Source organism: Ovis aries, chromosome 1, assembly GCF_016772045.2.
Source record: "Ovis aries strain OAR_USU_Benz2616 breed Rambouillet chromosome 1, ARS-UI_Ramb_v3.0, whole genome shotgun sequence".
Classification (NCBI taxonomy): Eukaryota; Metazoa; Chordata; class Mammalia; order Artiodactyla; family Bovidae; genus Ovis; species Ovis aries.
Window position 1 is genome coordinate 131,289,170 of NC_056054.1, and position 25,887 is coordinate 131,315,056.

The 25,887-nt window shown below is 41.5% G+C and overlaps 2 protein-coding genes across 8 annotated transcripts in view; one reads left to right on the plus strand and one right to left on the minus strand.

The window, feature by feature from the left end:
• Positions 1–13,463, minus strand: part of GABPA (GA binding protein transcription factor subunit alpha) — a 40,413-nt gene extending 26,950 nt beyond the window's left edge. Inside the window, exons 1-3 of one of the 4 annotated variants that reach the window (XM_027978682.3) lie at positions 13,367–13,463; positions 5,237–5,339; positions 1,308–1,452 (exon numbers count right to left, since the gene is read on the minus strand). In XM_027978682.3, the coding sequence (XP_027834483.1) occupies positions 1,308–1,452; positions 5,237–5,313 (222 nt within the window). In that variant the 5' untranslated portion in view covers positions 5,314–5,339; positions 13,367–13,463. Of the gene's footprint in view, positions 1–1,307; positions 1,453–5,236; positions 5,340–7,399; positions 13,005–13,366 lie in introns of those variants that run through there. The other 3 variants (XM_027978692.3, XM_042229952.2, XM_060416180.1) reach the window with 3 other exon arrangements.
• Positions 12,759–21,174, plus strand: ATP5PF (ATP synthase peripheral stalk subunit F6). 4 transcript variants are annotated; one of them, XM_004002810.5, is made up of 4 exons: positions 12,759–12,928; positions 17,451–17,621; positions 20,293–20,417; positions 20,999–21,174. In XM_004002810.5, the coding sequence occupies exons 2-4, from the start codon at positions 17,458–17,460 to the stop codon at positions 21,034–21,036; spliced, it is 327 nt and encodes a 108-aa protein (XP_004002859.1). In that variant the 5' UTR covers positions 12,759–12,928; positions 17,451–17,457; the 3' UTR covers positions 21,037–21,174. The 4 variants fall into 4 exon arrangements, with proteins under 4 accessions (XP_004002859.1, XP_042085908.1, XP_004002856.1 ...); XM_042229974.1 differs by lacking the exon at positions 12,759–12,928 and adding an exon at positions 13,383–13,606; XM_004002807.4 differs by lacking the exon at positions 12,759–12,928 and adding an exon at positions 13,383–13,582.
• The last annotated feature ends 4,713 nt before the right edge of the window (positions 21,175–25,887 follow it).

The following is a 25,887-nucleotide window of genomic DNA, read 5'->3' on the forward strand; positions in this document are numbered from 1 at the left end:
CCACCAGGGAAGCCCTGGTTCAGTTATTTTTAATGGCTGCCTTGAATTCTAATCAACAGAATTTATTTATCTCATTCCCTATTTTTGGATCACTTGAGATGTTTTTACTTTCCACACAGCTATGCAATGTACGCCTTTGCTCACTGAGGGGAGCACTTAAGAAAATTCCTTGAGGAAAGCTGCTAAATATTTCACATTCAACATTAAGACACTAAATAATAAGTTACTGTTCAAAAAGATTATGTTAATTCACCCCTATGAATTATGTTAATTCACAGCTGAGAGAAGAAAACCTTAAATCACAATATTATTAGACTCACATATATTCTCTTTAGAAGAGCAACTTCCCTCCTCTCCTTCCCTAATATTTATTAGCTTGCTGGGGAAAAAAAGTATGGTTAGATGGCAACTAAAATTCACAAATTTCATCAAAACATTTCAACTTATTCTACATCAGTATCTTATTTAAAAATAGAGGAGATACATGATTTGAATTTTTAAAAAACTAAGGCAGAAGTTCTGATTTGTGGAATAGCTATAATACAAAGCAGAGGGAGGAGGAGTGAAGAATAAACCAAACCAAACATTCGAAAAGATGACATGATCTACATAATACAGCATTAGAAAAACAAAATAAATCCCTAGTACTTATTCATATGTTCAAGAAAGGTCTGAAGAAACTATTTGAGCAACCCTATATAGGCAACTACTTTTTATACATAAAAATACTCCCTTTCTTGAAAAAATACCATAAAACATGACTATAAATATGCTACAAACATATTATTATTATATTACCACAGGTAAACTCCTATTGCAACAATCTCCGAGATATATACATATAGTGGTATTTAAATTTTTATCCAAAATTTACTGCTGGAGCAAACACAGATGGAAAGGAATATAAAATCCTTTGGTCAAAAATCTAAAAAAGGAGGAAACGAATGTACAAACAAGTTAAAAATTAGTTAGAAACAGGATGTGAGGGTACAGTTTTTCAACTTTCAAGGTCAATGTGCTTCTCACTACGTTTAAGCTCTGATTAAACTGTATTTAAACTTCTCATTTAACATTTGTCCAGCTGAAAAAGGAAAGTTTGATTTATTACTCAATCTTTGAAAAATAATTCTAAATGGAAGAAATGTTTCTGATATTTCTAAATGCTTACATTTTATAAAAATATAGGTCAAATGGAGAGAAAGGGGAGATAAAGGCTATAGTTAGAAAAGGCCAATAGTAACAACAAAGCCATTTCTAATGCAGACATAAATGCTGAAATACAAGTCTCAAAAAGAAAATAATAATACCTGGATATCTTGCAGGCAAATTTCGTGAGCATCCAAAGAACATTGTAGTCTTGGTTCTAGTAGTTTCTTTAAATTGCCTATTGGCTCATTGATGTCTATGGCCTGACTTACACATTCAGCTGGAGTGTAGGTCTGTTCTACAATGCTGAAGAATACAGTGTTAGAGGGCCCAGTGTTAAAGAATGTTATGGTTAACAATCACCTTCTTACCCTGGATATTAACCCAACAATATGTTCAAAACAAAATTCAATTCCAAAACACATTTCTGATCTTTGAAACTCATTTCTGCACAGACACCTTTCATAGTGGTAGGCTCAACATCAACTAGTGTTGTCAAACTTAATAACGAACTACATTACACAAAGAAATGCAAGCTTGAAATTTAAGGCACCTTTGCAAATAGACCACATCATACACACACACACACACATATATGTGTGTGTGTATGTGCATACTAATATTGCGTACACTAAAATATTTAAGAGGAAATGTCTGCATTTATTTTCCAAGTTATTTTGAAGAATTTCAGGCTCAGAAAGGAATATAAAAAGTCTCCTCAAAACTTGTATGGTAGCTCTACTTCCCAAAATCAATACAATAATACAAGTTATAAGATATGAAAATACAGGTTATATAAAGTATTTTCCATCTAATCTAATCTGAAAACTACTGGTTATAATCAGTCTAGATTCACCTTAGAAAGTTATATTCTTCCTTTAAAACTCTCTATGTGCTCTTTTGCATTTTTACTTCATATTCTAAGTTCTACAAAAAACCGTTAAGTTCCTTAAGAGTAAAATCTTTGGTAAGTAATTCTACATATCTTTTGTGAATCCTTACTTGAGGCCAAATGGAAAGTAGATACCAGTAAGTATTTGCTGAATTGGTAAATCTACAATTCAATCAAGTTTCACATGTTTAATTTAAATATGGTTTAAATCTCACAGTTGTCAAAAAGTGTGTTCTTAAAAATTTGTCGTTACATTTTCACATAAATTCCACGTATAATTCAATAAATACATGATATCCAGTGAATATATGTGGCCTAAATTCCTAAAACTTAAAATTTATAAAAGAGACCACTCATGACTGAAAAAAAATTATTTTAAAATAATAAACATTTTATTATTATTACTATTTGTTAAGGTAGATTAATTGGGTCTTTTGCCTATGTAAATATTTTCACAAATTCTTCAGCTATAGCAGAGTGGGCTATATATTTCTTTTTTTTGGTAACAATAATCTTTACAAGAGTCAGATGTCACTTTAACACAGATTTTTAAGGACCCATTTTACATCGGCTCAACATTTAAAACATTTTTTAATATTCTGTTGCCATCATTTAAACCTTGGGAGATCCATATAAAAAAATCTGATTACCAATTTCCCTTGAGAAAATGTGGATGATCTCCCATCACTGGATCGACATTCCTGCACAGCACTCTGCTACAACTAGACAGCTCTACCTGCCTGCTTCACACAGCTACTCCCCAGGTCAACAGTAGCTGCAATCAGAGTAACTACCAACCTTGCAAGAGACATCAACAAAGGTTTTCTCTACGAAATCAAACAGCAAAAACTTTACACTCTGTGGGTCATTTATACATATATGTGTATACAAAAACACAAATATATTCATGTCAGGCTTCAAGACAACTCAAACGATCCTCACCTTCTAATATTTACAGCTTTTTACAGTTCCCTCACAAACTGTCCCAAGGCTAGACTGTGTGACCAAAGGACAATGGCAGAGTGATACAAGTACTGCTTCTTAGATTAGCTTATTTAAAAAGACACTGTGGTGAACGCTCCCTCCGGCCATTTGCTTTAGGGAAAGCCAGCCGCCATGTGGCGAGCAGCCCTACACAGAAGCCCATGTGCTGAGGAAGTGAATGATCCTGTCACCAGTCTTATGAGTGATTTTAGAAACAGATATGCTACCATCAGCCAACACTTCAGATGACTGTAGCCCAGACAGACAGCTTAACTGCAAGCTCTTGAGAGTCTCTGAGCCAGAACCAAGCAGCTAACTGACTGGATGAGAGGCTTCCGACTCTGAGAAACTCGGTGCAAGAATAACTGTTGGGTGTTTTAAGCTCCAAAGTTCTGGAGTAAAGTGCTACATAAATAAGTATATGTATGTATATATATATAGCCTATTGTTTCTTCTGCTGGAGAAAATAGCATAATCAAACATGCTGAAAAGCTCCATTCAAAACTTAATGTCTCCTGTGTAATCACATCAAGGTATTTTAGACCTTTTGGGCCAAGAATACATTTCCATGCCAGGGCATGATGGGAGAAGACAGGGTGGGGGGCACTAAAACGAGGTTTGTATTTTGAGCTAGAGCAAGACATCTTGCCTGAGCAGATGAGGCGGCCTGAGTAACCATGGCTTCATGAGTAATCATGGCCTCAGGGCAGAAGAGCTGCTAATTAACTGGCACAAAAATCTCAATTATGCAAGACAGAAAAGTTGCAAAAGATCTATTGCACAAGATTGTGCCTATAGCTGACAATACTGCATGGTACACTTAAAAATTTACTGAGGGCAGATACTGTTAAATGTTCTTACCACAATAAAATAACAATTTTTAAACAATTTCAGGTCTTTCATCTCAGCTGCACGCTCAACATTCAACAAGCTACTCAACCTTAGTAATCTGTCTATTCCCACTGGAGTTCTTCTAAACCTCTGTTACTCTACTGAAGTTCTGTACCACTCTTCAGCCCCTCTTACTTTTAGTACATTATCTCAGCTCCTGCTTTCCAGAGTAAACTAGGACCATTAGTCATTACCTTCCTTGTCCTTCTTGACTCCTAAATCCCTCTTTTCAGTCATATTCTCTCCTTGGATCCTGAACTCATTACCACTGCCCACCTTCCTTAATGGAGTAACAGTATTCTATTACTATACCAAAAACTAACACCTTTCACTTCTCTATATGCTTAGTACTATGATGGCTCATGACCAACCTAGACAGCTTATTAAAAAGCAGAGATATGACTTTGCTGACAAAGGTTCATCTAGTCAAAGCTATGGTTTTTCCAGTAGTCATGTATGGATGTGAGAGTTGAACTATAAAGAAAGCTGAGCACCGAAGAATTGATGCTTTTGCACTGTGGTGTTGAAGGAGATTCTTGAGAGTCTTTCAGTCCAAGGACGGCAAGGAGATCAAACCAGTCAATCCTAAAGGAAATCAGTACTGAATATTCACTGGAAGGACTGATGCTAAAGCTGAAGCTCCAATACTCTGGCTACCTGATGCAAAGACCTGACTCATTGGAAAAGACCCTGATGCTGAGAAAGATTTGAGGGCAGGAGGAGAAGGGGACGACAGAGGACGAGATGGTTGGATAGCATCACTGACTCGATGGGCATGAGTTTGAGCAAGCTCTGGGAGTTGGTGATGGATAGGGAGGCCTGGTGTGCTGCAGTCCATGGGGTCGCAAAGAATCAGACATGACTAAGCAACTGAACTGCCTGCCTGCCTGCCTGATGGCTCATACAGCTGTGTGCTTCTTCAAATATAACGTAGTCTCTACCAGGGCAGATTACAGTCTCATTTACTGATGTACTCCTGATAGTTACTATTTGTAACTAGTTCAGGCTGTGAATTAAACTCTTACTGAAATAAAAGAAATCAGCACTGACAAAAGGAAAAAGAATCCAACAGTGCCTGAAGGGTAGAAACCACCACAATCAACTGCTTGACCATTATTAGCTATGCTTACTACCATCTTTAGTTTAAAACTATCTTTTCCTCCCAGCTACAAAACCATCAAGTCAGAGGAAAAAGGCAATACATTATCCCTCAAAATGCTAAGGTCAGTTAGGAGGAAAAAAAAAAAGGTCCTCAAAGAACTTGGCTATTCTTATTTTAATTAGGCATGTTTATAAAAAGTAGTAAATTTAAAAAATACCAACCTTTCTTCTGTGCACTCTGCTTTCTCTGTTCCATCAATCTCGATTTCTATCAGCTCCTCTGCTTCTCTTTTCGTCATGGCTGAAGTATTTCAAAAGTTCAGCCCTACAAGAGTTAAATTTTAAGACATCTGAAATGCATAAGCAGACACGTTACACAAGAAGTAAAGACCCAAATCAAATAAAACATGAGGGTAAGCAGAAGAGGAGGACGCAATCTTCACATATAAAAGAAAACCCACAAGCAATATTTATAAACCAGTTTTTGTTTAAATGGTGTTTACCAGTCTGCCATGACATCAATATCATTCCCTTGGATTTACTGGGATGTTTTTGACCCTAGTCTCAGTCAACAAGATTACTTCAAAATCAAATGAAAGGCATGTCGACTATTACAGCAGTTCGGTCTTAATAACAGATTTAAACCTGCACCTTAAAAATCAACATGGGAATTCCCAGTGGTTAGGACTCTGCACTTCCACTGCAGGGCATGTGAGTCTGATCCCTGGTGAGGGAACTAAGATAATCACATGCCACACAGCTTGGAGGGGATGAGGGGGATCAACATGGAGTTGAAAAATGTACAACTGTCCAGCTAAAAAGCTGTACTTTATTAGCAGAGTTTACTATAAACCACTATTGACAGAGTAAGCTAAATTAAAAATTAGCCAATTAAAAATTAACCCAAGCTATGATTTATGTTACAAATTACATACCTTATACATGCCAGTACAATATTCTCAAATGGCAAAATAAAGTAACAAAATCATAGATATGTGAATTACTGCCCTGATCACACACTAGAATTCTTTATGATTATTTTTCAGATGTGGTTTTATACCTTTTAATCAAACTATTACATCAGTTTTTAATTCTCGCATGTAAAATTTTTACTTACGACATTAATCTTCCATTGATTTTTGTACCATTGATACATTATGTGCCATTCTGTACCATTTGCACTATCAATACTAAAATGCTATAATTTTATAAAATGCTAAGTAATGTATAAAACAGCTGCATATGTTGGCATTCCTTTATGGCCATTTCCAAGGTGTTAATGCTGTAAGTTATAGGTTGTTGTGCATGCTCAGTCAGTCAGTTGGGTCTGACTATTAGAGACCCCATGGACTGTAGCCTGTCAGACTCCTCTGTCCATGGAATTTCCCAGGCAGGAATATTGGAGTGGGTTGCCATTTCTTGCTCCAGGGGATCTTCAGACCCAGGGAGTGAACTCACATCTCCTGCATCTCCTGCACTGGCAGACAAGATTCTTTCCCACTGTGCCTCTTGGGACGTTTACTATCAGCTGACCTTAAAATACAGAGATCATCCTTGATTATCCAGGTGAGTCCAGTGAAACCACAAGAATCATTAAGAGAGGAATAATCTAGAGAGATCCAGAAAGATTCAAAGTGAGGACGACTGACTGGCTGTGATTGGCTTTGAAGATGAAAAAAAAAGAGCCAGAATACAAGGAAAACAGGCAGTCTCTAAAATTTCGAAAAAGAAAGGAGACAGACCCTCCCCCCAGAGCCTCCAGAAGAAATACAACTCTGCCAACACCTGATTTTAGCCCAGAATGACCCATTTCAGACTTTTGACTTCAAGAACGTATGATAGTAAGTTGGTGTTTTCAAGCCACTAAGTTTGTAGTAATTTGTTACTGTAGTTCTAGGAAACTAGTAAGTCTTCTTTCCCACTTTAGAGAGGGTTGTAACTCTCCTCAGGTCCAAAAGTCTCCAACTACTGGGGAGCTGGTTTTCTGATAACTTAGTCTCTAAATTCTGGCATCCGAATCTAGACTTTCCGGTACAAAAATGATCTGATTTCTCCCTCATTATAAAGGCTCCTCTCACAGCTCCTTTATAACAAGAAAGAATAATAATAAGAGGATGGGGCTCCCCACTGGAACAGATACGCATCATGCACGTCCAGCAGAATGCCTAGGCCCCAGCAGGTTTTGTCTGGGATGACAGAAGAATGAAGGGCTTTTGTTTTCCTTTCTCGCTGACCACAGCCTAGTCAGTCTTTCCTTTTTTCATAAAGCCTATTTCTTAACTGATACTATGTGTTAAAACTGTGGAATTCAACAGGAGCACTAAAGCAAAACACTGGTGGCAGTAACCCAGTAGGGACCGACCTTCTAGAATAGCGTAAGCTCACCTGGGAAGGCGTATTTGTTGACAGATGTATATGCAGAACTTTGAACAGTGCCGCTCCTTTTGTAGGCACTGTATTAAAGTGTGTTTAATAAATGAATGTTATAACAACCAAAGAGGCTTCCTTGGTGGCTCAGCTGGTAAAGAATCTGCCTGCAATGCGGGGAGACTTGGGTTCGATCCCTGGGTTGGGAAGATCCACTGGAGAAGGGAAGAGCTTACCCAATCCAGTATTCTGACCTGGAGAATTCCATGGACTGTAAAGACAGCCCATGGGGCTGCAAAGAGTCGGACACAACTGAGCAACTTTCACCCATGAGCAGATCCTTGGGGCTCCTGTATTTCAAACAGCTGCCATTTTTGGACTTCCCTGATACCTCAGTTGGTAAAGAATTCCACCTGCAATGCAGGAGCCTTCGGTTCAATTCCTGCATTGGGAAGATATGCTGGAGAAGGGATAGGCTACCCACTTCAGTATTCTTGGGCTTCCCTTGGGGCTTAGCTGGTAAAGAATCTGCCTGCAATGCGGGAGACCTGGGTTCAATCCCTGGCTCGGGAAGATCCAGGGATCCAAACTGCCAACATCCACTGGATCATAGAAAAAGCAAGCGAATTAAAGAAAAACACCTACTTCTGCTTTATTGATTATGCCAAAGCCTTTGACTGTGTAGATCACAACAAACTGTGAAAAATTCTTAGAGATCGGAATACCAGACCACCTTATTTGCCCCCTGAGAAATCTGTATGCAAGTCAAAAGGCAAGTTACAACTGGACATGGAACAACAGACTGGTTCCAAATTGCGAAAGGGGTACATCAAGGCTGTATATTGTCACCCTGCTTATTTAACTTATATGCAGAGTACATCATGCAAAATGCTGGGCTGGGTGAGGCACAAGCTGGAATCAAGATTGCCAGGAGAAATATCAATAACCTCAAATACACAGATGATACACAATAACCTCAAATTCACTTCCTTATGGCAGAAAGTGAAGAGGAACTAAAGAGCCTCTTGATGAAAGTTAAAGAGGAGAGTGAAACAGCTGGCTTAAAACTCAATTCAAAAAACAAAGATTATGGCATCTGGTCCCATCACTTCATGGCAAACAGATGGGGAAACAACGGAAACAATGACAAATTTTATTTTCTTGGGCTCCAAAATCACTGTAGGTGGTGACTGCAGCCATAAAATTAAAAGACGCTTGCTCCTTGGAAGAAAAGCTATGACCAATCTAGACAGCATATTAAAAAGCAAAGACATTACTTTTCTGACAAAGGTCCGTCTAGTCAAAGCTATGGTTTTTCCCCTGACAAAGGTCCGTCTAGTCAAAGCTATGGTTTTTCCAGTAGTCATATGAGAGTTGGACTATAAAGAAAGCTGAGTGCCAAAGAATTGATGCTTTTGAACTGTGGTGTTGGAGAATACTCTTGAGAATCCCTTACTGTAAGGTGATCAAACCAGTCAGACCTAAAGGAAATCAGCCCTGAATATTCACTGGAAGGACAGACGCTGAAGCTCCAATACTTTGAACACCTGATGCAAAGAGCTGACTCATTGGAAAAGACCCTGATGCTGGGAAAGACTGAAGGCAAGAGGAGAGGGGGACAACAGGGGGAAGATGGTTGGATGCCATCACCGACTCAACAGACATGAGTTTGAGTGAACTCCGGGAGTAGGTGATGGACAGGGAGGCCTGGTGTGCTGCAGTCCATGAGGTCGCAATGAGTCAGACACAACTGAGTGACTGAACAGACTGATAAGAACCATTTCACACCACATAATTGACTCCAGAAATCTAGATGACTTACATGTTAAAGGTAAAGCTATAAAACTAATAGAAGAAAGTGGTGGAATTTTTCTTGTGGATAAAAAAGGATTCATTTCTTAAAATTCCAAAAACATATATCATATGAAAAAAATTGATAATTTCATTACATAAAAGTTAAGATAGTAGACAGGTTATAGCGTAGAGAAAGACATTTCCAATATCCATATATGATAAGCAAATAATAACTGGAATACACAGTGAACAAGTTGATAATAATCCCCCAAAAGTCAGAACAAATTAGCAAAGTAGGTAGAGAAGGAAACTCAGCTAAAGGGAAACCAAAATGGCTAAGGACACGAGGAGATGCTCACGTTCAAGCTATTCACCTTATTCTGTGTGTGTGTGTGGCAAAGATCAGAATGTTGAATACTGAAAAGAGGAGCAGCAGGGACCTTGGAGCACAGGGATCCTGCCTCTGCTGAGGGAAGACAGACAGGACTGACTACTCTGGAGAAACAGCTAGCAGCACTTGCTCAAATAAAGTGATTATACCTCTGATCCAGCAATCTTGCCCTTAGATAAGCATTCCAGAGACATTCTCACAGTGATTGATAATAGTATGTTAAGGGTAGCTTTGCTGGAGACAGCTGAAAGCAGGAGCCAATACACGAACCCCTGATAAGAGAGCACTGCAGACACAAGAAAATGTGGGAGCAGCGCACACTACGGAACTTTAGCAACAGTCAGAAACAAGGAGTAATGAACACACAACAAAGCATAAAAACCGTACCAAAAAATGTGAGAAATGGACTAAGGCTTATATTATAGCAGGACAGCATTTAAAAGGGTCATTTATGTTTTATCTTTCAGGGTCCACGAGCAAGCTCACTCCCATTTCCATAACCAACTTTTAAAATGAGTGAATTTTCTAGGGACTTCAGAAAAGCAGAAAGAACTTTAGGAATTTCCCTGGTGGTCCAGTGATTAAAGTTCCATGCTTCCAATGTAGGCAGCATGGTTTCCAGCCTTAGTCAGGGAACTAATATCCCACAGGTCATGCAGCATGACCAATAAAATTCATATAAACAATTAAAAAAAAAAAAAAAAAGAAAGCACTGTAAGCAGATAGGGTAGGAGGTCCCCAGAAAAGAAGAATCAGGCATGGCTTTTGACAAACAGAAGCCATTTTTGTCCTAAGCCATTTTGAGATCTAAGCCTAACCACAATGCTTACCCTTGAATAGATCTCAGTAATAATGCTCTTAAGGAATAACAATAGCAAAGATAGCAAATCAGTATAAAAACTCCAGGTTCTGTTTCCATGGTAAAGATTAGCCTGAAGCACTTTCTTGAGCTGCTCTGCAGAATTTAAACCCTCCTCTAGTGGCAACCACTAGATCAACTATAACCCGAAGGATGATAATATTGATCTTTTCTGACCTTTGTGACTTCAATCAACTAAAGCTTGGTTGCTGTCAACCTCTGCCCCAATCCTATCTTGAACTCTCCTCTTCAAGCTCCTTCATAAATATGCATGTACCCTTAGCTTAAGACTTTTCCCAATTTTGCTGCTTTGGGAAAGATCCCCCAGTGTTCTTCTTGCTCTAAGTAATAAATGTCTTCTCCTGATCTTTGGCTTGGTTGTGTCTTTTGTCTCACACCCACCAAAAGATGAATCCAGTTTTCTGTAATTACCAGAGAAATGGCCCTAAGGGCTTTGATCAACAGGGATATTTGGCACACCTTTTGACAGAAGCACTAAGAGAGAGTTGTTAAAAGAAATTTATACTGTGATCTTTCAAAAAAGTTAGAGATCAGACTCTAAAAGGTGCCAAAGCCAGGGTGGGGGTGGGCGGCGATGAATCCAATACACTTTTGGAAAACACTGTGTTACTTAAATCTCTGAACTGATCTTCTTTCTCAATTCTCTAAATTTAGCCTAAAGCAATGGAGACATTTGGCAAGCTGTCCAAATCTTTGCCGTCAATGCTTGAGTGGGTCTTAGCTCTTCTCCTTGAGCCAACTGCCCAGGATTCTATGTCAATACTTAAAAAAATGGAGAAGACAGCATTACTTGGAGACTTTCCACACAGGAAAATGTCCCTTGACACTGGTTTTTTCCTGGATTAAACCTAACCTGCGTTCAGAACACTTCACAAAACAATACAAATTTATATTTAACTAAAAATTCCAGGAATGGCTAGTATTCTTTAAAATAGTTATATTTACCACTATCTTTTAAAGCCACAGATAAATTTGAGGATTACTCTCCATTGGAGCACATTATTAGAGTTTAGAATAATTTTTCATAGTGAAGGACAGTAAGTAAATGAAGGATAAACAAACACAAATGTAATCTGGGAGTTTTTCTCAAGTTAAAAAATACTATTAAATATTCTGAGAAAAAAGACATTTTTTATTTTTAAAGATAAAAGTCAATAGCTAAGAAAAAGTAAACACAGACATGTGTGTATACATCCAGAGAGAAAGCAAGTGTGGAAAAAGTGTGGCAAACGTGGTGTCTCTGGGGGTGATGGTATACCTTGTACAATTTCAGTGTATAATTTTCTGAATTTTCCTTTAGACTTAAAGTTTTATAAACGAAAGCTGGAAGGAGACAAGTCGACAGTTTTAATTGTTCAGCCTCCACCTGCTCCTCCATTAAACACCTAGCTCATTATTTAGATTCTTATTTTAAGATGATATACGCCTCATGTCACTGCTCCTGTAAACGCAATCCAGGTAAAACTGACATAAGTCCATCTAGTGTCAGAATTTGTCTGAAAATAATTAAGGCTGGAAAGCTTGGATCAAATCCTGAGAGAGAGAGAACTTATTGTTCCCTCCAGTTTCGAACTAGTTGACCCAGTTTCTTTTGACATTAAGACAATACAATACCTAAGAACGTTATCCCTGCCCAGTTCTTTGCTTACGTGGACCCTTCTAAACCTTTGCTGCCTCCACGACTCAGAACTACCGCGAGTCTTTCTAAATCACTAATCTCTTGCAGTGCAACATTAGGCGTGGTCCTCCCTGCCGTTAACCTAATCAAACTGGGATTCCTTAACACAAAGACGTTGTTGGCTTATCTTCCAGCCTGCAAAAGCAAACTTAAAAAGCTGACAAGCTACAGTAACCCATCGTTTTCTCGTTTCACTTCCTCGTTTTTAAAAGAAACCCAATGTCCCAGACATTAAACAGATGGCTTTAACGCAACTGCAAGACAATTCTAGAAAGACCACTGGACGGGAAGGGAGAGCGCATCGCTGAGTTGGCAAGAAGATCGATATGGCATCGTCCTGTGAGATCCCAGGGGCGTCGGGATCAGGTGATTCCGACCGCGGCGGCTGCGAAGCACGGCGGACAGCCGAGCAGGGTCACAGGGCGGGGAGGGGGCGGCGAGAGGCGACAGGAACTACCCGGGCCCCGGGGGCGCGCGACCTCGCGGAGCCCCGCGCCGCGCGCCCCCCGCCCCTCCCCGCACAGCCTCCCCCGCCCCTCCCCACCCGGCTCCCTCAAGTCTCCACGAACGGAAATGGGAGTCACAGCGCCGGGGACCAGCGGAAACAAAACACAGAGGCGGCCGCGGGGGGGCCGCGGTGGGGGAGAAGGCCCCGGAACGAAGCCGGCCCGCGCGGGCCCGCGCTCTCTTCCTCCCCCGCGGCCGCACTCACCCGCTCCGGATTCGGCCCCGTCGCCCCCGCCCGCGCTCCAGAGCCGGCTGAGAAGCGCAGCGGCGCGGGCTCCACGTGCAGCGTCTCTCCCGGTAAGACCCGCAGCTCCCACGACTCGAAGTGGGAGGCCCCTGGGCCCTTCCCGCGAAAACGGCGCAGAGAAACTCCAACCACCCCCCTCCCGCCTCCCAGGCACCCCCGGGTCCGGGACTACAACTCCCAGCAGGTTGCGCGAAACGGACGCCTGAGGCAACGGAGGCTCACGAGGCACAATGTAGCAGCAACGCCCCAGTTCGCTTTGTTTTACACTGTCACTTTGCACAATCGTATACCCCAACAAACATCCCCCTCTCCCCCGTCAACCAAGGAATAGGACGCTGACTCGGGGCCGGGGGGACTGAACTAGGGGACAGGCCAGTCCAATGGCGCATGCGTAAACCACACGGTTTCCGAGAGGGAAAAAGAGAGCGGGTCAAATTGGGCGAAGGAAAGATGGCGGAGGCGTCACTAGAGGACCCGGAAGCACTTACCCTCCACTTCCTCCTCCTGTTTGGCTTCTGTCTCACCTAGAGCCGTCCGGTCGCAGTGTCTCCGAGACGCTTCCTGTCCGGTGAGCGTCGACCGTCTGAAACGGCGGCCCATAATGCATTGCAATGGCGGGTAGGCGGGTGGGGGCGGAGCCAGGGCCGGAAGTAGAACGGGGCGGCGGCGGCTGCGGTGGCTGGTTGTTCGGCACTGAGTGCAAGGTGACTGGGAGTGTGACTGGGAGGGTAACTGGACCTACGTGGCCTCTTGGGACTTGGGTTCTGGGTTTCTTCACGAAGTCTGGGATGCCCTTTTCCCTCTAGGACGCTGGAAAAGAGAGCAACCTTGTATCCCGGGGCGCCTTCACGGCCTGTCCCGGGTCATTTTCGACCTCGGCGCCTTTCGGCCTTGATGTCTGCTGTAGATTGAATAAGGAGCCAGACAATCCCGCTCTGAGGGCCAGCCTGGCTCTCAGGGTGGCGCGGGCGGCAGGGAGGCCGGCGCTTTGTGGACTTGCAGCCCGTCTGGGGCAGCCCAAGGTCATATCATGTCCGCAGGGCCGGTCTGCAGCCAGGCCTGCTGATCTCGGAAGCGTGGGAGGTGGTTCTGAACTATTTAGGCATAGAACTTGAGAGAAAAAGACAATAGTCTTAAAAGTTTGGACGCCACCTAAAGATGTTGGTAGTGCTGAAACTTGGTTAAGCAGCTTTTGTTTTACATCACTGTTTCCTGGAGGAAAGCACTAACCTTGGACTGGCCAGTCATCACTGTAAACGGGAGAGCCATGCTCCCTCTCAGCACAGGGCCTCTTCTTATGCTGTGTTCTTTTCTAGCTGTTGCGTTCCCCAATTTCTTTGAGTATGTCCAATCCCTGTCATAGCTGGCGTGCGTGGCCTCGCATAGTACTCGAATAGAGGACTTAATCGTAGTTGATACTCTGTATACATATTTGGATTTCCTGGTGGCTCAGACGGTAAAACGTCTGCCCGCAATGCAGGAGACCCGGATTTGATCCCCGGGTCGGGAAGATCCCCTGGAGAAGGACACGGCAACCCACTCCAGTACTCTTGCCTAGAAAATTCCATGGATGGAGGAGCCTGGTGGGCTGCAGTCCATGGGGTCGTAAAGAGTCGGACACGTCAATACCTATTTGTGTAATGATGTGTATATTTTTCAATAGATATTAAATCGTCGGGGGAAAAAATGAAACAGAGGAGAAGGAACAAGTTTTGATAGTGAGATTATGTGTTCCTTTTTTAGATGAGTTTGAGAGCAAGATAAGACTTCTGAAGGGATGAGAGGTGTTGATGTATAGGTTTGGAATTCAGTAAGAAAACCATGCACAGTTAGGTGTGATTTGGGGATCATTAATAAACTGTCTTGCACACTGTCTTACTATCTGTGAAGGAGGCTCAAGAATACTTTGCTCTGTTTCTTAACAGGATTGTTGTAAGGGTACCAGGAGAGAATATGTATGGAAGTACTTAGCAGAATACCTAGGTCTGAACAGATGTTACGGTGACCCTGTTGGGGAATGTTGTTTGTGTGTATGTTGCCAAAAGGGAAAGTATACACTGAGTTGCACAATTTTAAAAATGTATTTGTGTCCTGTCAGATTCTGTTGTGTAACCTGGGATCGGGTACTTACCTCTAAGCCACAGTTTCTGTATCTGTAAAGTGAGAATGATATTAAGTAGCACCTTGGGTGTTGGTCGCTCAGTTGTGTCCCCGACTGTTTGTGACTCCATGGACTGTAGCCCACAGGCTCCTCTCCGTGGGATTCTTCATGCAAGAATACTGGAGGGGGTTGCCATTCCCTTCTCCACGGGATCTTCCCCACCCAGGGATGAAACTCGGGTCTCCTGCTTTGCAGGCAGATTCTTTACATCTGAGCCGCCAGGGAAGTAGCACCTTGCTGCTAAGTTGCTTCAGTCGTGTCCAACTCTGTGCGACCCCATAGACAGCAGCCCACCAGGCTCCGCCGTCCCTGGGATTCTCCAGGCAAGAACACTGGAGTGGGTTGCCATTTCCTTCTCCAATGCATGAAAGTGAAAAGTGAAAGTGAAGTCGTTCAGTCAAGTCTGACTCTTAGCGACCCCATGGACTGCAGCCCATCAGGCTCCTCCATCCAAGGGATTTTCCAGGCAAGAGTACTGGAGTGAGGTGCCATTGCCTTCTCCAAGTAGCACCTTAAGGTCATTCAGATAGTTTTCTTTCATCCTGTAGGTGAAGTATGGTAGATCGTAGGATTTATTTTGATAGTCTTTTATGTGCTAGTTCATGGGCTTCCCTTGCACTATTGACGTTTTGAACCAAATATTTCTTTGTTGTGGGGAGGCTGCTATTGTTGTTGTTGTTATAGGATTTTGGCAGCATCCTGGTTTTTACCCACTAGAGGCTAGTAACATTCCCCCTGTCAGGACAACCAAAAATGTCTTCAGACATTGCCAGGCATTTCCTGTGGGACATCCCCACCGTGCTTAGAGAACTGCAGTGCCACTCTTCAGTCTTCTGGTTTAATGCTTTCCAACTCTCACTAGTAAAGGGCCACTTTCCCCCTAGCGCTTGTGGATATCTTTGAAGAATCCAGTAAAAATGAATTACTGGAAATTTAGTAGATGAAAGTCAAAACATGGAGACACAAAATATGAACTCTTAATTGCTTCCCTTGTGGCTCAGCTGGTAAAGAGTCCACCTGTAATGTGGGAGACCTGGGTTTGGAAGATCCTGGAGAAGGGAAAGGCTACCCACTCCAGTATTCTGGCCTGGAGAATTCCATGGACTGTATAGTCCATGGGGCCACAAAGAGTTGGATGAGACTGAGCGACTTTCACTTTCACTATTGAATTCTGCAGGTACGAATTACTCTGTCAGATTGCTGTAAAAGTTTCTAAATGCTTATTCCCAATTTTGATACTACAGTGGAGCAGTAACACAGTACTACCGACAGTCCTCAGACCACACTTTGAGCAGTAGCGTTATAATTTAACAGTTCGGTGTGACGGTGCTTGTTTAATTCATTTGGGAAGCCTGGGGAATCATGTTAGTGTGTTGGGGTTTTACTTTAAGGTTCAGAAGTTTTACCAGGCTGTATCGAAGTGTGACTCTATCATTCCAACATGGCTTGGTCAGCCTTTTATTAATCTGGGGCAGTTTCTTCTAATTTTTCTGTGATCTCCTTATTCTTTTTCTTTTGGAATTCCTGCTTGCATATAATTGATACTTTTATGTTAGATCTTTTCAAGACACTTAAGTGAGTTCTCAACTGAGATCATCCTGTAATATACATACTATAATTTTTTAGTTAGGAAATCATGTATTTTAGCTTCAGGAAGTCTAAGAACTTAGAGGTCTTTAAGTCCTTAAAATTCAGGCTTTCTCACAAATTCTCCTTCATTGATGAGGTGGTACTGCTTGATTTTCCCTCTCTTGTTGGTGGACTCCCTTGTGTGTGTGTGTTGTTTTGTTTTGTTTTGTTTGACTCCCTTGCTGTTTTTTCTTGCTGGTTCTTTTGGACTCAGATCTGGTTTCTACAGTATTCGTGAATGCCTGGAATCCTACAGCTGTACCACCGGGAGAGCGTATAACTGCGCTATATACTTCTCTCCCTGTGGGCCTATGAAATGCAAACTGAGGCTGAGGCAGCTGTCTCCAGGCTCCCTGCTTATATCCCTTTTTGCCTTTTGAGGGAGTCAGGGGAACCTGGTAGGCTAATTTGGGAACCAGTATTACTGTCTCTCTGCTGAGGGTGGGCAGTCAAGACTAAAAAGTTCGTGGAGAAGAAACACCCCATCCCAGATTTTGTGCTTTCTTTCTGCATCTGACCTAGTGGAGGTGCATGCAGGCCTGAGTGATTCTGAACTGCTGCTAGATCCCAGGGCCTTTTGCTTGAGAAACAAAACCCTTGCAGTGAGGGGTAGAGAGGGAAAGGGATCTTTGGTCAGGTGACTGTTCTTAGTATTCACTGAGTTCTGGTAAGTTCTGTAGCACTTAGTAGAATTAGGTACCCACCGTAACACTTTTACAGGGGTTTTACAATTATATCTATCTTAATGTATCTTCCCATGCTGTTCTTGTTTCCAATAACAGGATCACCATGATTCTTCAGAGACTCTTCAGGTTGTCCTCTGTCGTTCAGTCTGCAATCTCAGTCTCTTTGAGGAGGAACATTGGTGTTACAGCAGTGGCATTTAATAAGGAGCTTGATCCTGTGCAGAAACTCTTCGTGGACAAGATTAGAGAATATAGAACTAAGCGACAGTAAGTGGGTAGATCGTTGACTTTGGTGTTAATGTGCATATTCAAAGTATGTAAGTTTTGAGATGGTAAAAAAATTACTTGGCGTTTCAAAGTGTCTCAAGACCTTCACTGAGCTGATCCCTGTGGTACAGGCTCATTAGCTGCTCCAAAAGAAAAAGATGAGGACCTTGATTTTTTTTTTTAAAGTCTCAAATTTTATGAATTCCCAGGGAGAATTGCATTAAATCTAATGCCATTTTAGATATATCCCCACTGTAATGTCATTTATTATAAACTGGAGTCAGTTCATACAACTGTACCATACAAGATCCATACAATTCATACAAGATCCATACCAGGATCTTGGAAATCATTTAGGAACCATATTTGAGAAAATTCAGCCCCTTAGACAATGATTATCCTAAGGTCATAAAACTAATTATGGGGAAAATATACTCAGAATATTCTTAACTCTCAATTTAGTGATCTTGGGACCACTAAATTGATTTGGGAAGAAATGTATAAGCACAGCATTTTTTCTTTAACGTTACTTCCATAGTTAATATATTTCTGGGACTATTAAAGGACTCTGAAATGGCATAAAGCAAGTCCAGGGAAAACCTAATTACAGAACCATGCAGTTTTGAAGGTGATTGATGACTTTAGCTATTATCAAACTTAACTGTCAAATCTTTGGGAAAGTAATATAGATCAGTTCAGAGTTTTGTTTTATTTAGTTGTCTGTCATATGCAGAGCACTGGACTATTGAGAGTGGTGGGCTACAAAGAAAGAAGCCATTTTTGCATTTCCATAATATTCTTCAAGTCTACGAGGGTACAAAGTTTGTAAGCAAGTAAATATAATAGGAGGTAAAATAGGTTAAGTGAGAACGTAGTGACACATTCAGTGTTTGGGGAACTTCTTGGAAGGAATCCTTTTCTAGCTGGTACCTTTTGAAAGGTGGCATGGAAGAGTAATGTTTCCAAAAGCTTGTGGATCCAAGAACTGGACAATGATCGTCAATCATCAAAGTATCTGGTTGAAGGCTCTATCTAGAACTGCGCTATATATTTCTGTGGCTGTTATCCACATGTAACTATTCAAATTCTAATTGAGTATAAATAAAAATTCAGTTCCTCATTTACCTTTTAGCCACATTTCTGGTGCTCAATACCAGATATGGCTAGTGGTTACCATGTTACACAGCACAGACACAGAGCATTCTGTTATCATAGAAAGTTTCTCTTGTACATGCTGATATAGAAGAAAACTGAGTCCATGACAAGAAACATCATTAACAAGTTCTTAAATTAGAGCTGGCTCAGTATTTTTTTTTGTGGAAATAACAAATAAGGTCCTATGCTTTTATCATAGGCATAGGTGAAAATACTAGCCTTGATGGAATTTTCACTTATAATTTTTTTATTATATTGTTCATTGATAAGCAGACAATAACATTATGACAAACAAGAATTTGTACAAATAGTTAATTAGGTCTAATTGGCCCGTTGCTGGTCCGTGAAGTGAAAATCTCTCAGTTGTGTCCAACTCTTCGACCCCATGGACTATATAGCCTGCCAGGCTTGTCTGTCCATGGGGATTCTCCAAGCACTTTAGTGGGTATCCCTTCTCCAGGGGATCTTCCCAACCCAGGGATCAAACCCAGGTCTCCTGCATTGCCGGCAGACTCTTTACCATCTGAGCCACCAGGGAAGCCCAGCTGGTCCATGATGCTGTGTTTATCTTTACAAAGCACAACTCTTTGTCATTTTATTGCTTAGCAAACAAAATACAGATATCCAGGCTTTACATTCTGGGCCTCCTGTGATCTGGGTCCTGCTAGCTTTTCCATCTAGGCTGCTTAGCATTCCCCATATACAGCCAATGCTTTCCCACCTTCTCATCTTTGCTTTTGAGTCTTAGAATGTCTCAAATTACAATCTGACCCAAATGCATGGTTTGTCACAGATGCCACCTTTTTAAAATGAAATCTCCCTGTTTAGCTTAGCAAAAGTGATCCCTCACCTCTAGTAGCTTTTTGTTAAACTGTGCCTTTAAAGGTTATCCCCTGACTGCTTCTCGGCATAAATGTTTATAAATGTTATTTTTTTTTTTCTTCTAAATGGTAAAACCTCCGAGGATGGGAAGTAATTTGCTTCTTTGATAGGCGGCTCTTACAGAGACTTAAACCCTTCAGTGGTGTTTGATTTAAAGCGTAGTGATAGTAGATAACTGCACTGGTCCATGAGTGGTACACGTACACAATCTCTTAATTCTCTCAGCACCGTCAGGTAAGACTTTTGAGTTGTCGGTGTAGAAACTAGAGTTTAGAGTGCTTCATGCCTTGCTGTAGTTCACACAGTAACTAGATTGTAGAACTGACAATGAAACAAGCAGTTATTCACCCCAAGCCCATAGACTTAGCCATTACACCTTATTGCTGCTCAGACGCTGAGAGATTCTGACTTTTAATAATACTGATACTGACAGACCTTGAATGTTTTGTTTGAAGTTGCATCATTTGTGTGAACCCTCATATTTAAAATTGTTTGAGGTTACATTCAAATTGAAATACTTGTTACCTTTCAGAAAAGTCTGCTCTTCTCTACGCTCGGAAGGTATGTGAAACTTATTTTCGTTTCTGTAAACTAATGCTTAAAATACATTTTTACTTGGTCATGTACACTACAGGACATCTGGAGGACCTGTTGATGCTGGCCCAGAGTATCAGCAAGACCTAGACCGGGAGCTTTTTAAGCTTAAGCAAATGTATGGTAAAGCAGACATGAATACGTTCCCTAACTTCACATTTGAAGGTAAGTCTTTGTAATCACAGATTCACTGTGGGAGATCATTTCAAGTGGAGAATATTTACATTGGTTGGTTGGAGGATTAAATGACAGTTACACATGAATGTAGTTTGAGCAAGCTCCAGGAGTTGGCGATGGATAGGGAAGCATGGCGTGCAAGAGTCAGACATGACTGAGCGACTGAACTGAATGTGTGAATGTGTTAGGACAGTGGCATGTGTGGCAGGCTCTGGGGTAAATGTCACTGGAGGAGATCACATGGCATAGAGGTTAAACGGTGGGGACCTAAGATCAAATGCCTGATTATCATTATGGGCTATGTGATTCTGGAGAGTTAACTGGTCCCTGTTTCCTCATCTGACATTTGGGTAAGATTATACTGTCCTCTTAGCTGTAGTCAAATGACGTAATATATGTAAATTTATACAGCCTGTTTCATTGTAAGTCCTAAATAAATCTTAAGTTATATTTACATGTAGATGTTTCTTTAAAAAATTGGAAGACAGGTGAGATAAATATTAAAGTTTTTTAGAAAATATGCTTTATTGCAGTGTAGCTAAGTTTGAACCTTTCTTTCCTCTTTTTAGACCCCAAGTTTGAAGTTGTCGAGAAACCACAGTCCTGAAGAAGTAATGTAAACTTGATCTGGTAGTTTGTCCTAGATGAGTTTTCAGCTGGCCAGAAGTAACGGAATAAATATACATTTCACAGCTGTCAAATGTTCTTTTAATTCTGATTTCAAATAAATTATTTGGTGATGGTAGATATACAGCTGAGTGTATTGAATTCTGGGGTTTTTTTTAATTGATTGATTTTACTTTATTTATTTGCTGTCTCGGATCTTAGTTGTGGCATGCGAACTCTTCGTTGCGGCATGTAGGATCTAGTTGCCTGCCAGGGACTGAACCCAGGCCCCCTGCATTGGGAGCTTGGAGTCTTAGCCACTGGACCACCAGGGAAGTCCCCGAATTCTTTGTTTTTGGATCCTCCTGTTTGGTTATATGAAAGCAGATGGAGACCTTGGATTAACTGAGTACCATTTGCCCCGAACTCGCCAGATTCTTAGAGTGTTGAGGTGTCCTGTTTATTTTGGAGACTTACTGTTGGAGAGGAGCCACCCTGACTGAAGGAAGGCGTGTTCTCAGTGGAGGATGTCACACCTGCTCCCAGAATATGAAGAAACCGTTCAGAAATCATTGACCATAACTTTTTCAGGGAAATTGAGTGTGACTGTGAATACGTCCAGGGACTTACCTTTATGTTTTAACTTCTGTCTCCTCATGTGTTAAATGTTTTTATTATCCCAGTAACTCACCTCCCTCCTCTCCCCTTACAGTGTAATGGTCACTGTGTTTATTACAAGGCTATGCGGATAGATCAGGGAAAGCTGGGGGTGGAGGAGAGGAGGGTTCTACAAAGGAATTTTTTGAAAATAGATTAAGCTGTATGGTGGTGTTTGCCCAGTGGATGGAATATTGAGCAGATGTGCCAGGTAAGTGGCAGAGCAGGTGCGTCAAAATTTCAGTAAGTAGACAGTTCTTTTTTTTTTTTTAAGAGGCAACTGTGCCTTTTTAAAGCTGACACTCTCTCGTGTCAATAAATACGTGTCCAAAGTAAAACTTTGGAGATTTTTTTGAAAAAGTGAAGTCGAGAAAAACAGTCCTTCTTACTAGGTTATCTCACTTTGAAAGGAATAGATTTTTACTGTGGCATACCATGTTAGCTGAATCTAAACCTGGTGAAAGTGTGTTAGTTGCACAGTCATGTCTGACTCTGTGACCCCATGGACTATAGCCAGCCAGGCTCCTCTGTCCATGGAATTCTCCAGGTGAGAATACTGGAGTGAGTAGCCATTCTATTCTCCAGGGGATCTTCCTGACCCAGGGATCAAAGGCAGGTCCTCCTGCATTGCAGGCGGGTTCTTCACCGTCTGAGCCACCAGGGAAGCCCTGGTGTTCTTAAAAGAAGGACAAAGTTGTGTTGGAAAGGTATGGGAACCAGAAACGGACATGTGCCTGCCTGTTAACGTATGTGTCTCGTGCTACTGTTAACAACCAAAGAGGGCTTCTGTTCTAGGCAGTTTTCACTTAACTCCGTTTTGTGTAGGATTTTCTGTCTCTGACTGTTGCTACCCTTGGTGTGGCAGCAGAGTGCTGACTGGTTAGACGCTCAATGTATGAGTTCTTGGAGCGCTGTGTGGGCTAGAAGCTTTCCTCCTGCAGATTACCTTAAATGGGAGGTCCACTCCAACCCGTCTCTTACAGACTCCCCTCCACTCCCACTTCAGCCATACAGTCCACAGTCTCTTGTTTCAGATGTTTGTCTTGTGTTCGACAGGAAGGCTCAAGACCAACTATCTACTTTCCAAGCTGCCAACTTGACCACCGAAAACAGATCCTTTCTTTGAGACACAATGGGAAGATAGGTGCCTCACCATTTCCTCTGCTCTATTCCTTGATAGCTTTTCCCTTTGCTCAAATAGCTATTTGGCAGGTGCCTTCAATTGTTGCAGGCGGTTCTCTTTCAAATTCTCTTTACTTGCCTTGGGGTGAGTTAGGGAATGGAACTCACAGCTTTGACAAAGACACAAAATTTGGACAATTCATTCTCTGTCTCAGGCTTCCCTTGTGGCTCAGCTGGTAAGGAATCCATCTGCAATGCGAGAGACCTGGGTTCAATCCCTGGGTTGGGAAGATCCCCTGGAGAAGGGAGAGGCTTCCCACACTAGTATTCTGGCCTGAAGAATTCCATGGACTTTACAGTCCATGGGTTCACAGAGTCAGACATGACTGAGCAACTTTCACATTCTCTGTCTCTCCATCCCTACACAGTTCAGTTATGGATTTTGTGTGCTGGGGTAAAGGAGAACCATGGTAATAATTTCAGGAAGGCACAACTGTCTTTTTATGAACATTGAAGCAGGTGTTTATATCCAAATTAGTTATGAGTTTTTTTGGAATATTAGGTGCTTGTCAGCCTTCAGGTAACAGAAAAAGTCCCAATCAACAGTCTGTTACATGGATATAAAACTTTTTCTCATTCTTTTTGCTGTACTGTATCCTAAAATTTAGAAAAATAAGTTTTTTGACCTACAGCAACTTCAGTATAATTGATGGTAGTTAAATGTTTGGAAGAAAAGGAAGGTTGACAATGAAAAGTTAAATGGCAACTAACTTGAGGGATCTAACAACTGATTGTAAAAATTCTCAATTTTTACACCATCTTTAAGAAGCACTTTGTCCCACGTTCAGTGTTGAAAACATAAAATGGAGCATCTGCCCGCAATCATAAAGAAGTCAAGTCCTTTGTTGACACAACTGTTCATTTGTTTTGAGAACATTTCTTAGTCAAAAGTATAAAGACCTATTATACTCTGCTGCTGCTGCTAAGTCACTTCAGTCGTGTCCGACTCTGTGTGACCCCATAGACGGCAGCCCACCAGGCTCCACCGTCCCTGGGATTCTCCAGGCAATAACACTGGAGTGAGTTGCCATTTCCTTCTCCAATGCATGACTCCAATGCATGAAAGTGAAAAGTGAAAGTGAAGTCGCTCAGTCGTGTCTGACTCTTTGAGACCCCATGGACTGCAGCCCACCAGGCTCCTCCATGGGAGGATATTTTCCAGGCAAGAGTACTGGAGTGGGGTACCATTGCCTTCTAGTATGTTGTAATTAGTACTTTTAAAAAAGCTTGGTCACATAGAATTATGGCATATACTAATTCTGTGTTCCCTGTTTCTTGTTTGTAGGGAAAAAAGAAACATAGTCTCCTATGCTGAATCCCAATGAGCAGGCTCACCCCACCCCACCCCCCACAAAGAGCTGTGGATAACAACCTGATGCATACCTTTCAGTTGCTCTGCAGAATCCTCACAGGACAGTTACTACATGCTGGCCACAAGCTTGCAGATCCAGAAGGCTGAGATTAGACATCACCTTGTTACTTCACCACCATATTCTGCTTTAAAACTCTTCCCTTAAAATCCTAAAAACCATCAGGGAGTTCAGGCATTTTGAGCAGATACTCCTTGCTTAGCTCATGCAGTAGACCTTTCTCTGCTCGACTTCAATGTCTCACTGTGTTTGGCCCCTGCATGGGGCACAACAACTTAAGTATCAGTACGTAAAAGTTGACAGTTAATTTTGAATTTCCTGGCCAGTTATTACTACTAAAACTTTCCCAAGCCCATATATAACAAAAAGGATCGAAAGTTAAATTTTAAAACTTGAAAGAGGAAAAAACATTTTAAGATCTTTTTAAGAACTATGTGCAAGTGGATACCTAATAACTAAAAGGAATAGAATAATAGGAAAATAATTTTTGTCCAGCCTTAGTTCATGGAGAATTAATTTGTGTGACTGCATAATAAATGGATTATAATGACATTACAGAATACAATTATTTTCTAAGTATAGAGAAATTTTATCAATAAATACTCTGAATTGCCATTTCCAAATGCTCTTTTGATCTTTAACAATTCATTCAGTACTTGAAAGTCACTCAGTCATGTCTGACTCTTTGTGACCCCATGGACTGTAGCCCCCAGACTCCTCTCTCCATGAAATTCTCCAGGCAAGAATACTGGAGTGGGTTGCCATTCCCTTCTCCAGGGAATCTTCCTGACTCAGGGATTGAACCTGTCTCCTGCATTGCAGGTGGAGTCTTTACCATCTGAGCCACCAGGGAAGGCCCTAATGGTTAAATATGCTGGGGTTTATAAAGGTATACATAAAACATGGTTCTTTTCTCAAAGTACTTCTCAATTGGTAGTGATGCCAGAGATGTACCTATATAACTGTATTAAATGGAAATCAAGACATGCCATAAGAAAACCAATCAAAAGCTATGGAAATTTAGAGAAGAAAGAAACTTCTTCCAGCAAGGAGAGTTTTCACAGAGAAGGTGGAATTTGAACTGAGTCCCGAAAAATAACTAGAATTTACATATCCTGTGGTTAGGAGAATCAGCAGCTCTCCAAGTAAAGAAGAACAAAGGGTTGTTAAGATAAAACGACCTTAATTCAGTTTGATAGGTGCGTAAGGCAACTAAAGAGGAACAGTGGAGCATGTAACTGAACAGGCAGGGGTGACAATATGACAACATGGGTGGGGATGGATTGGGGGTACCTCTGAATTTCAATTGATGACCAATTGATGGCTCAGACTGTGAAGAATCTGATTGCAACTCGGGAGACCTGGGTCTGATCCCTGGGTCAGGAAGATCCCCTGGAGAAGGAAATGGCAACCCACTCCAGTATTCTTGTCTGGAAAATTTATGGACAGAGGAACCTGGCGGACTATAAGTCCAGGGGGTCAAAAAAAGTGGGACATAACTGAGTGATTTAACACTTGGAATTTCAGGCTAAGATGATTAGACCTCAGTCAGACTAAGTAAAGGAAAAGAGTGAAAGCTTTTAGCAATGGGATGGGTCAAAAGCGAGAAGGGAGTTGACAGTGTTCAAGAAAGTAATCTGATG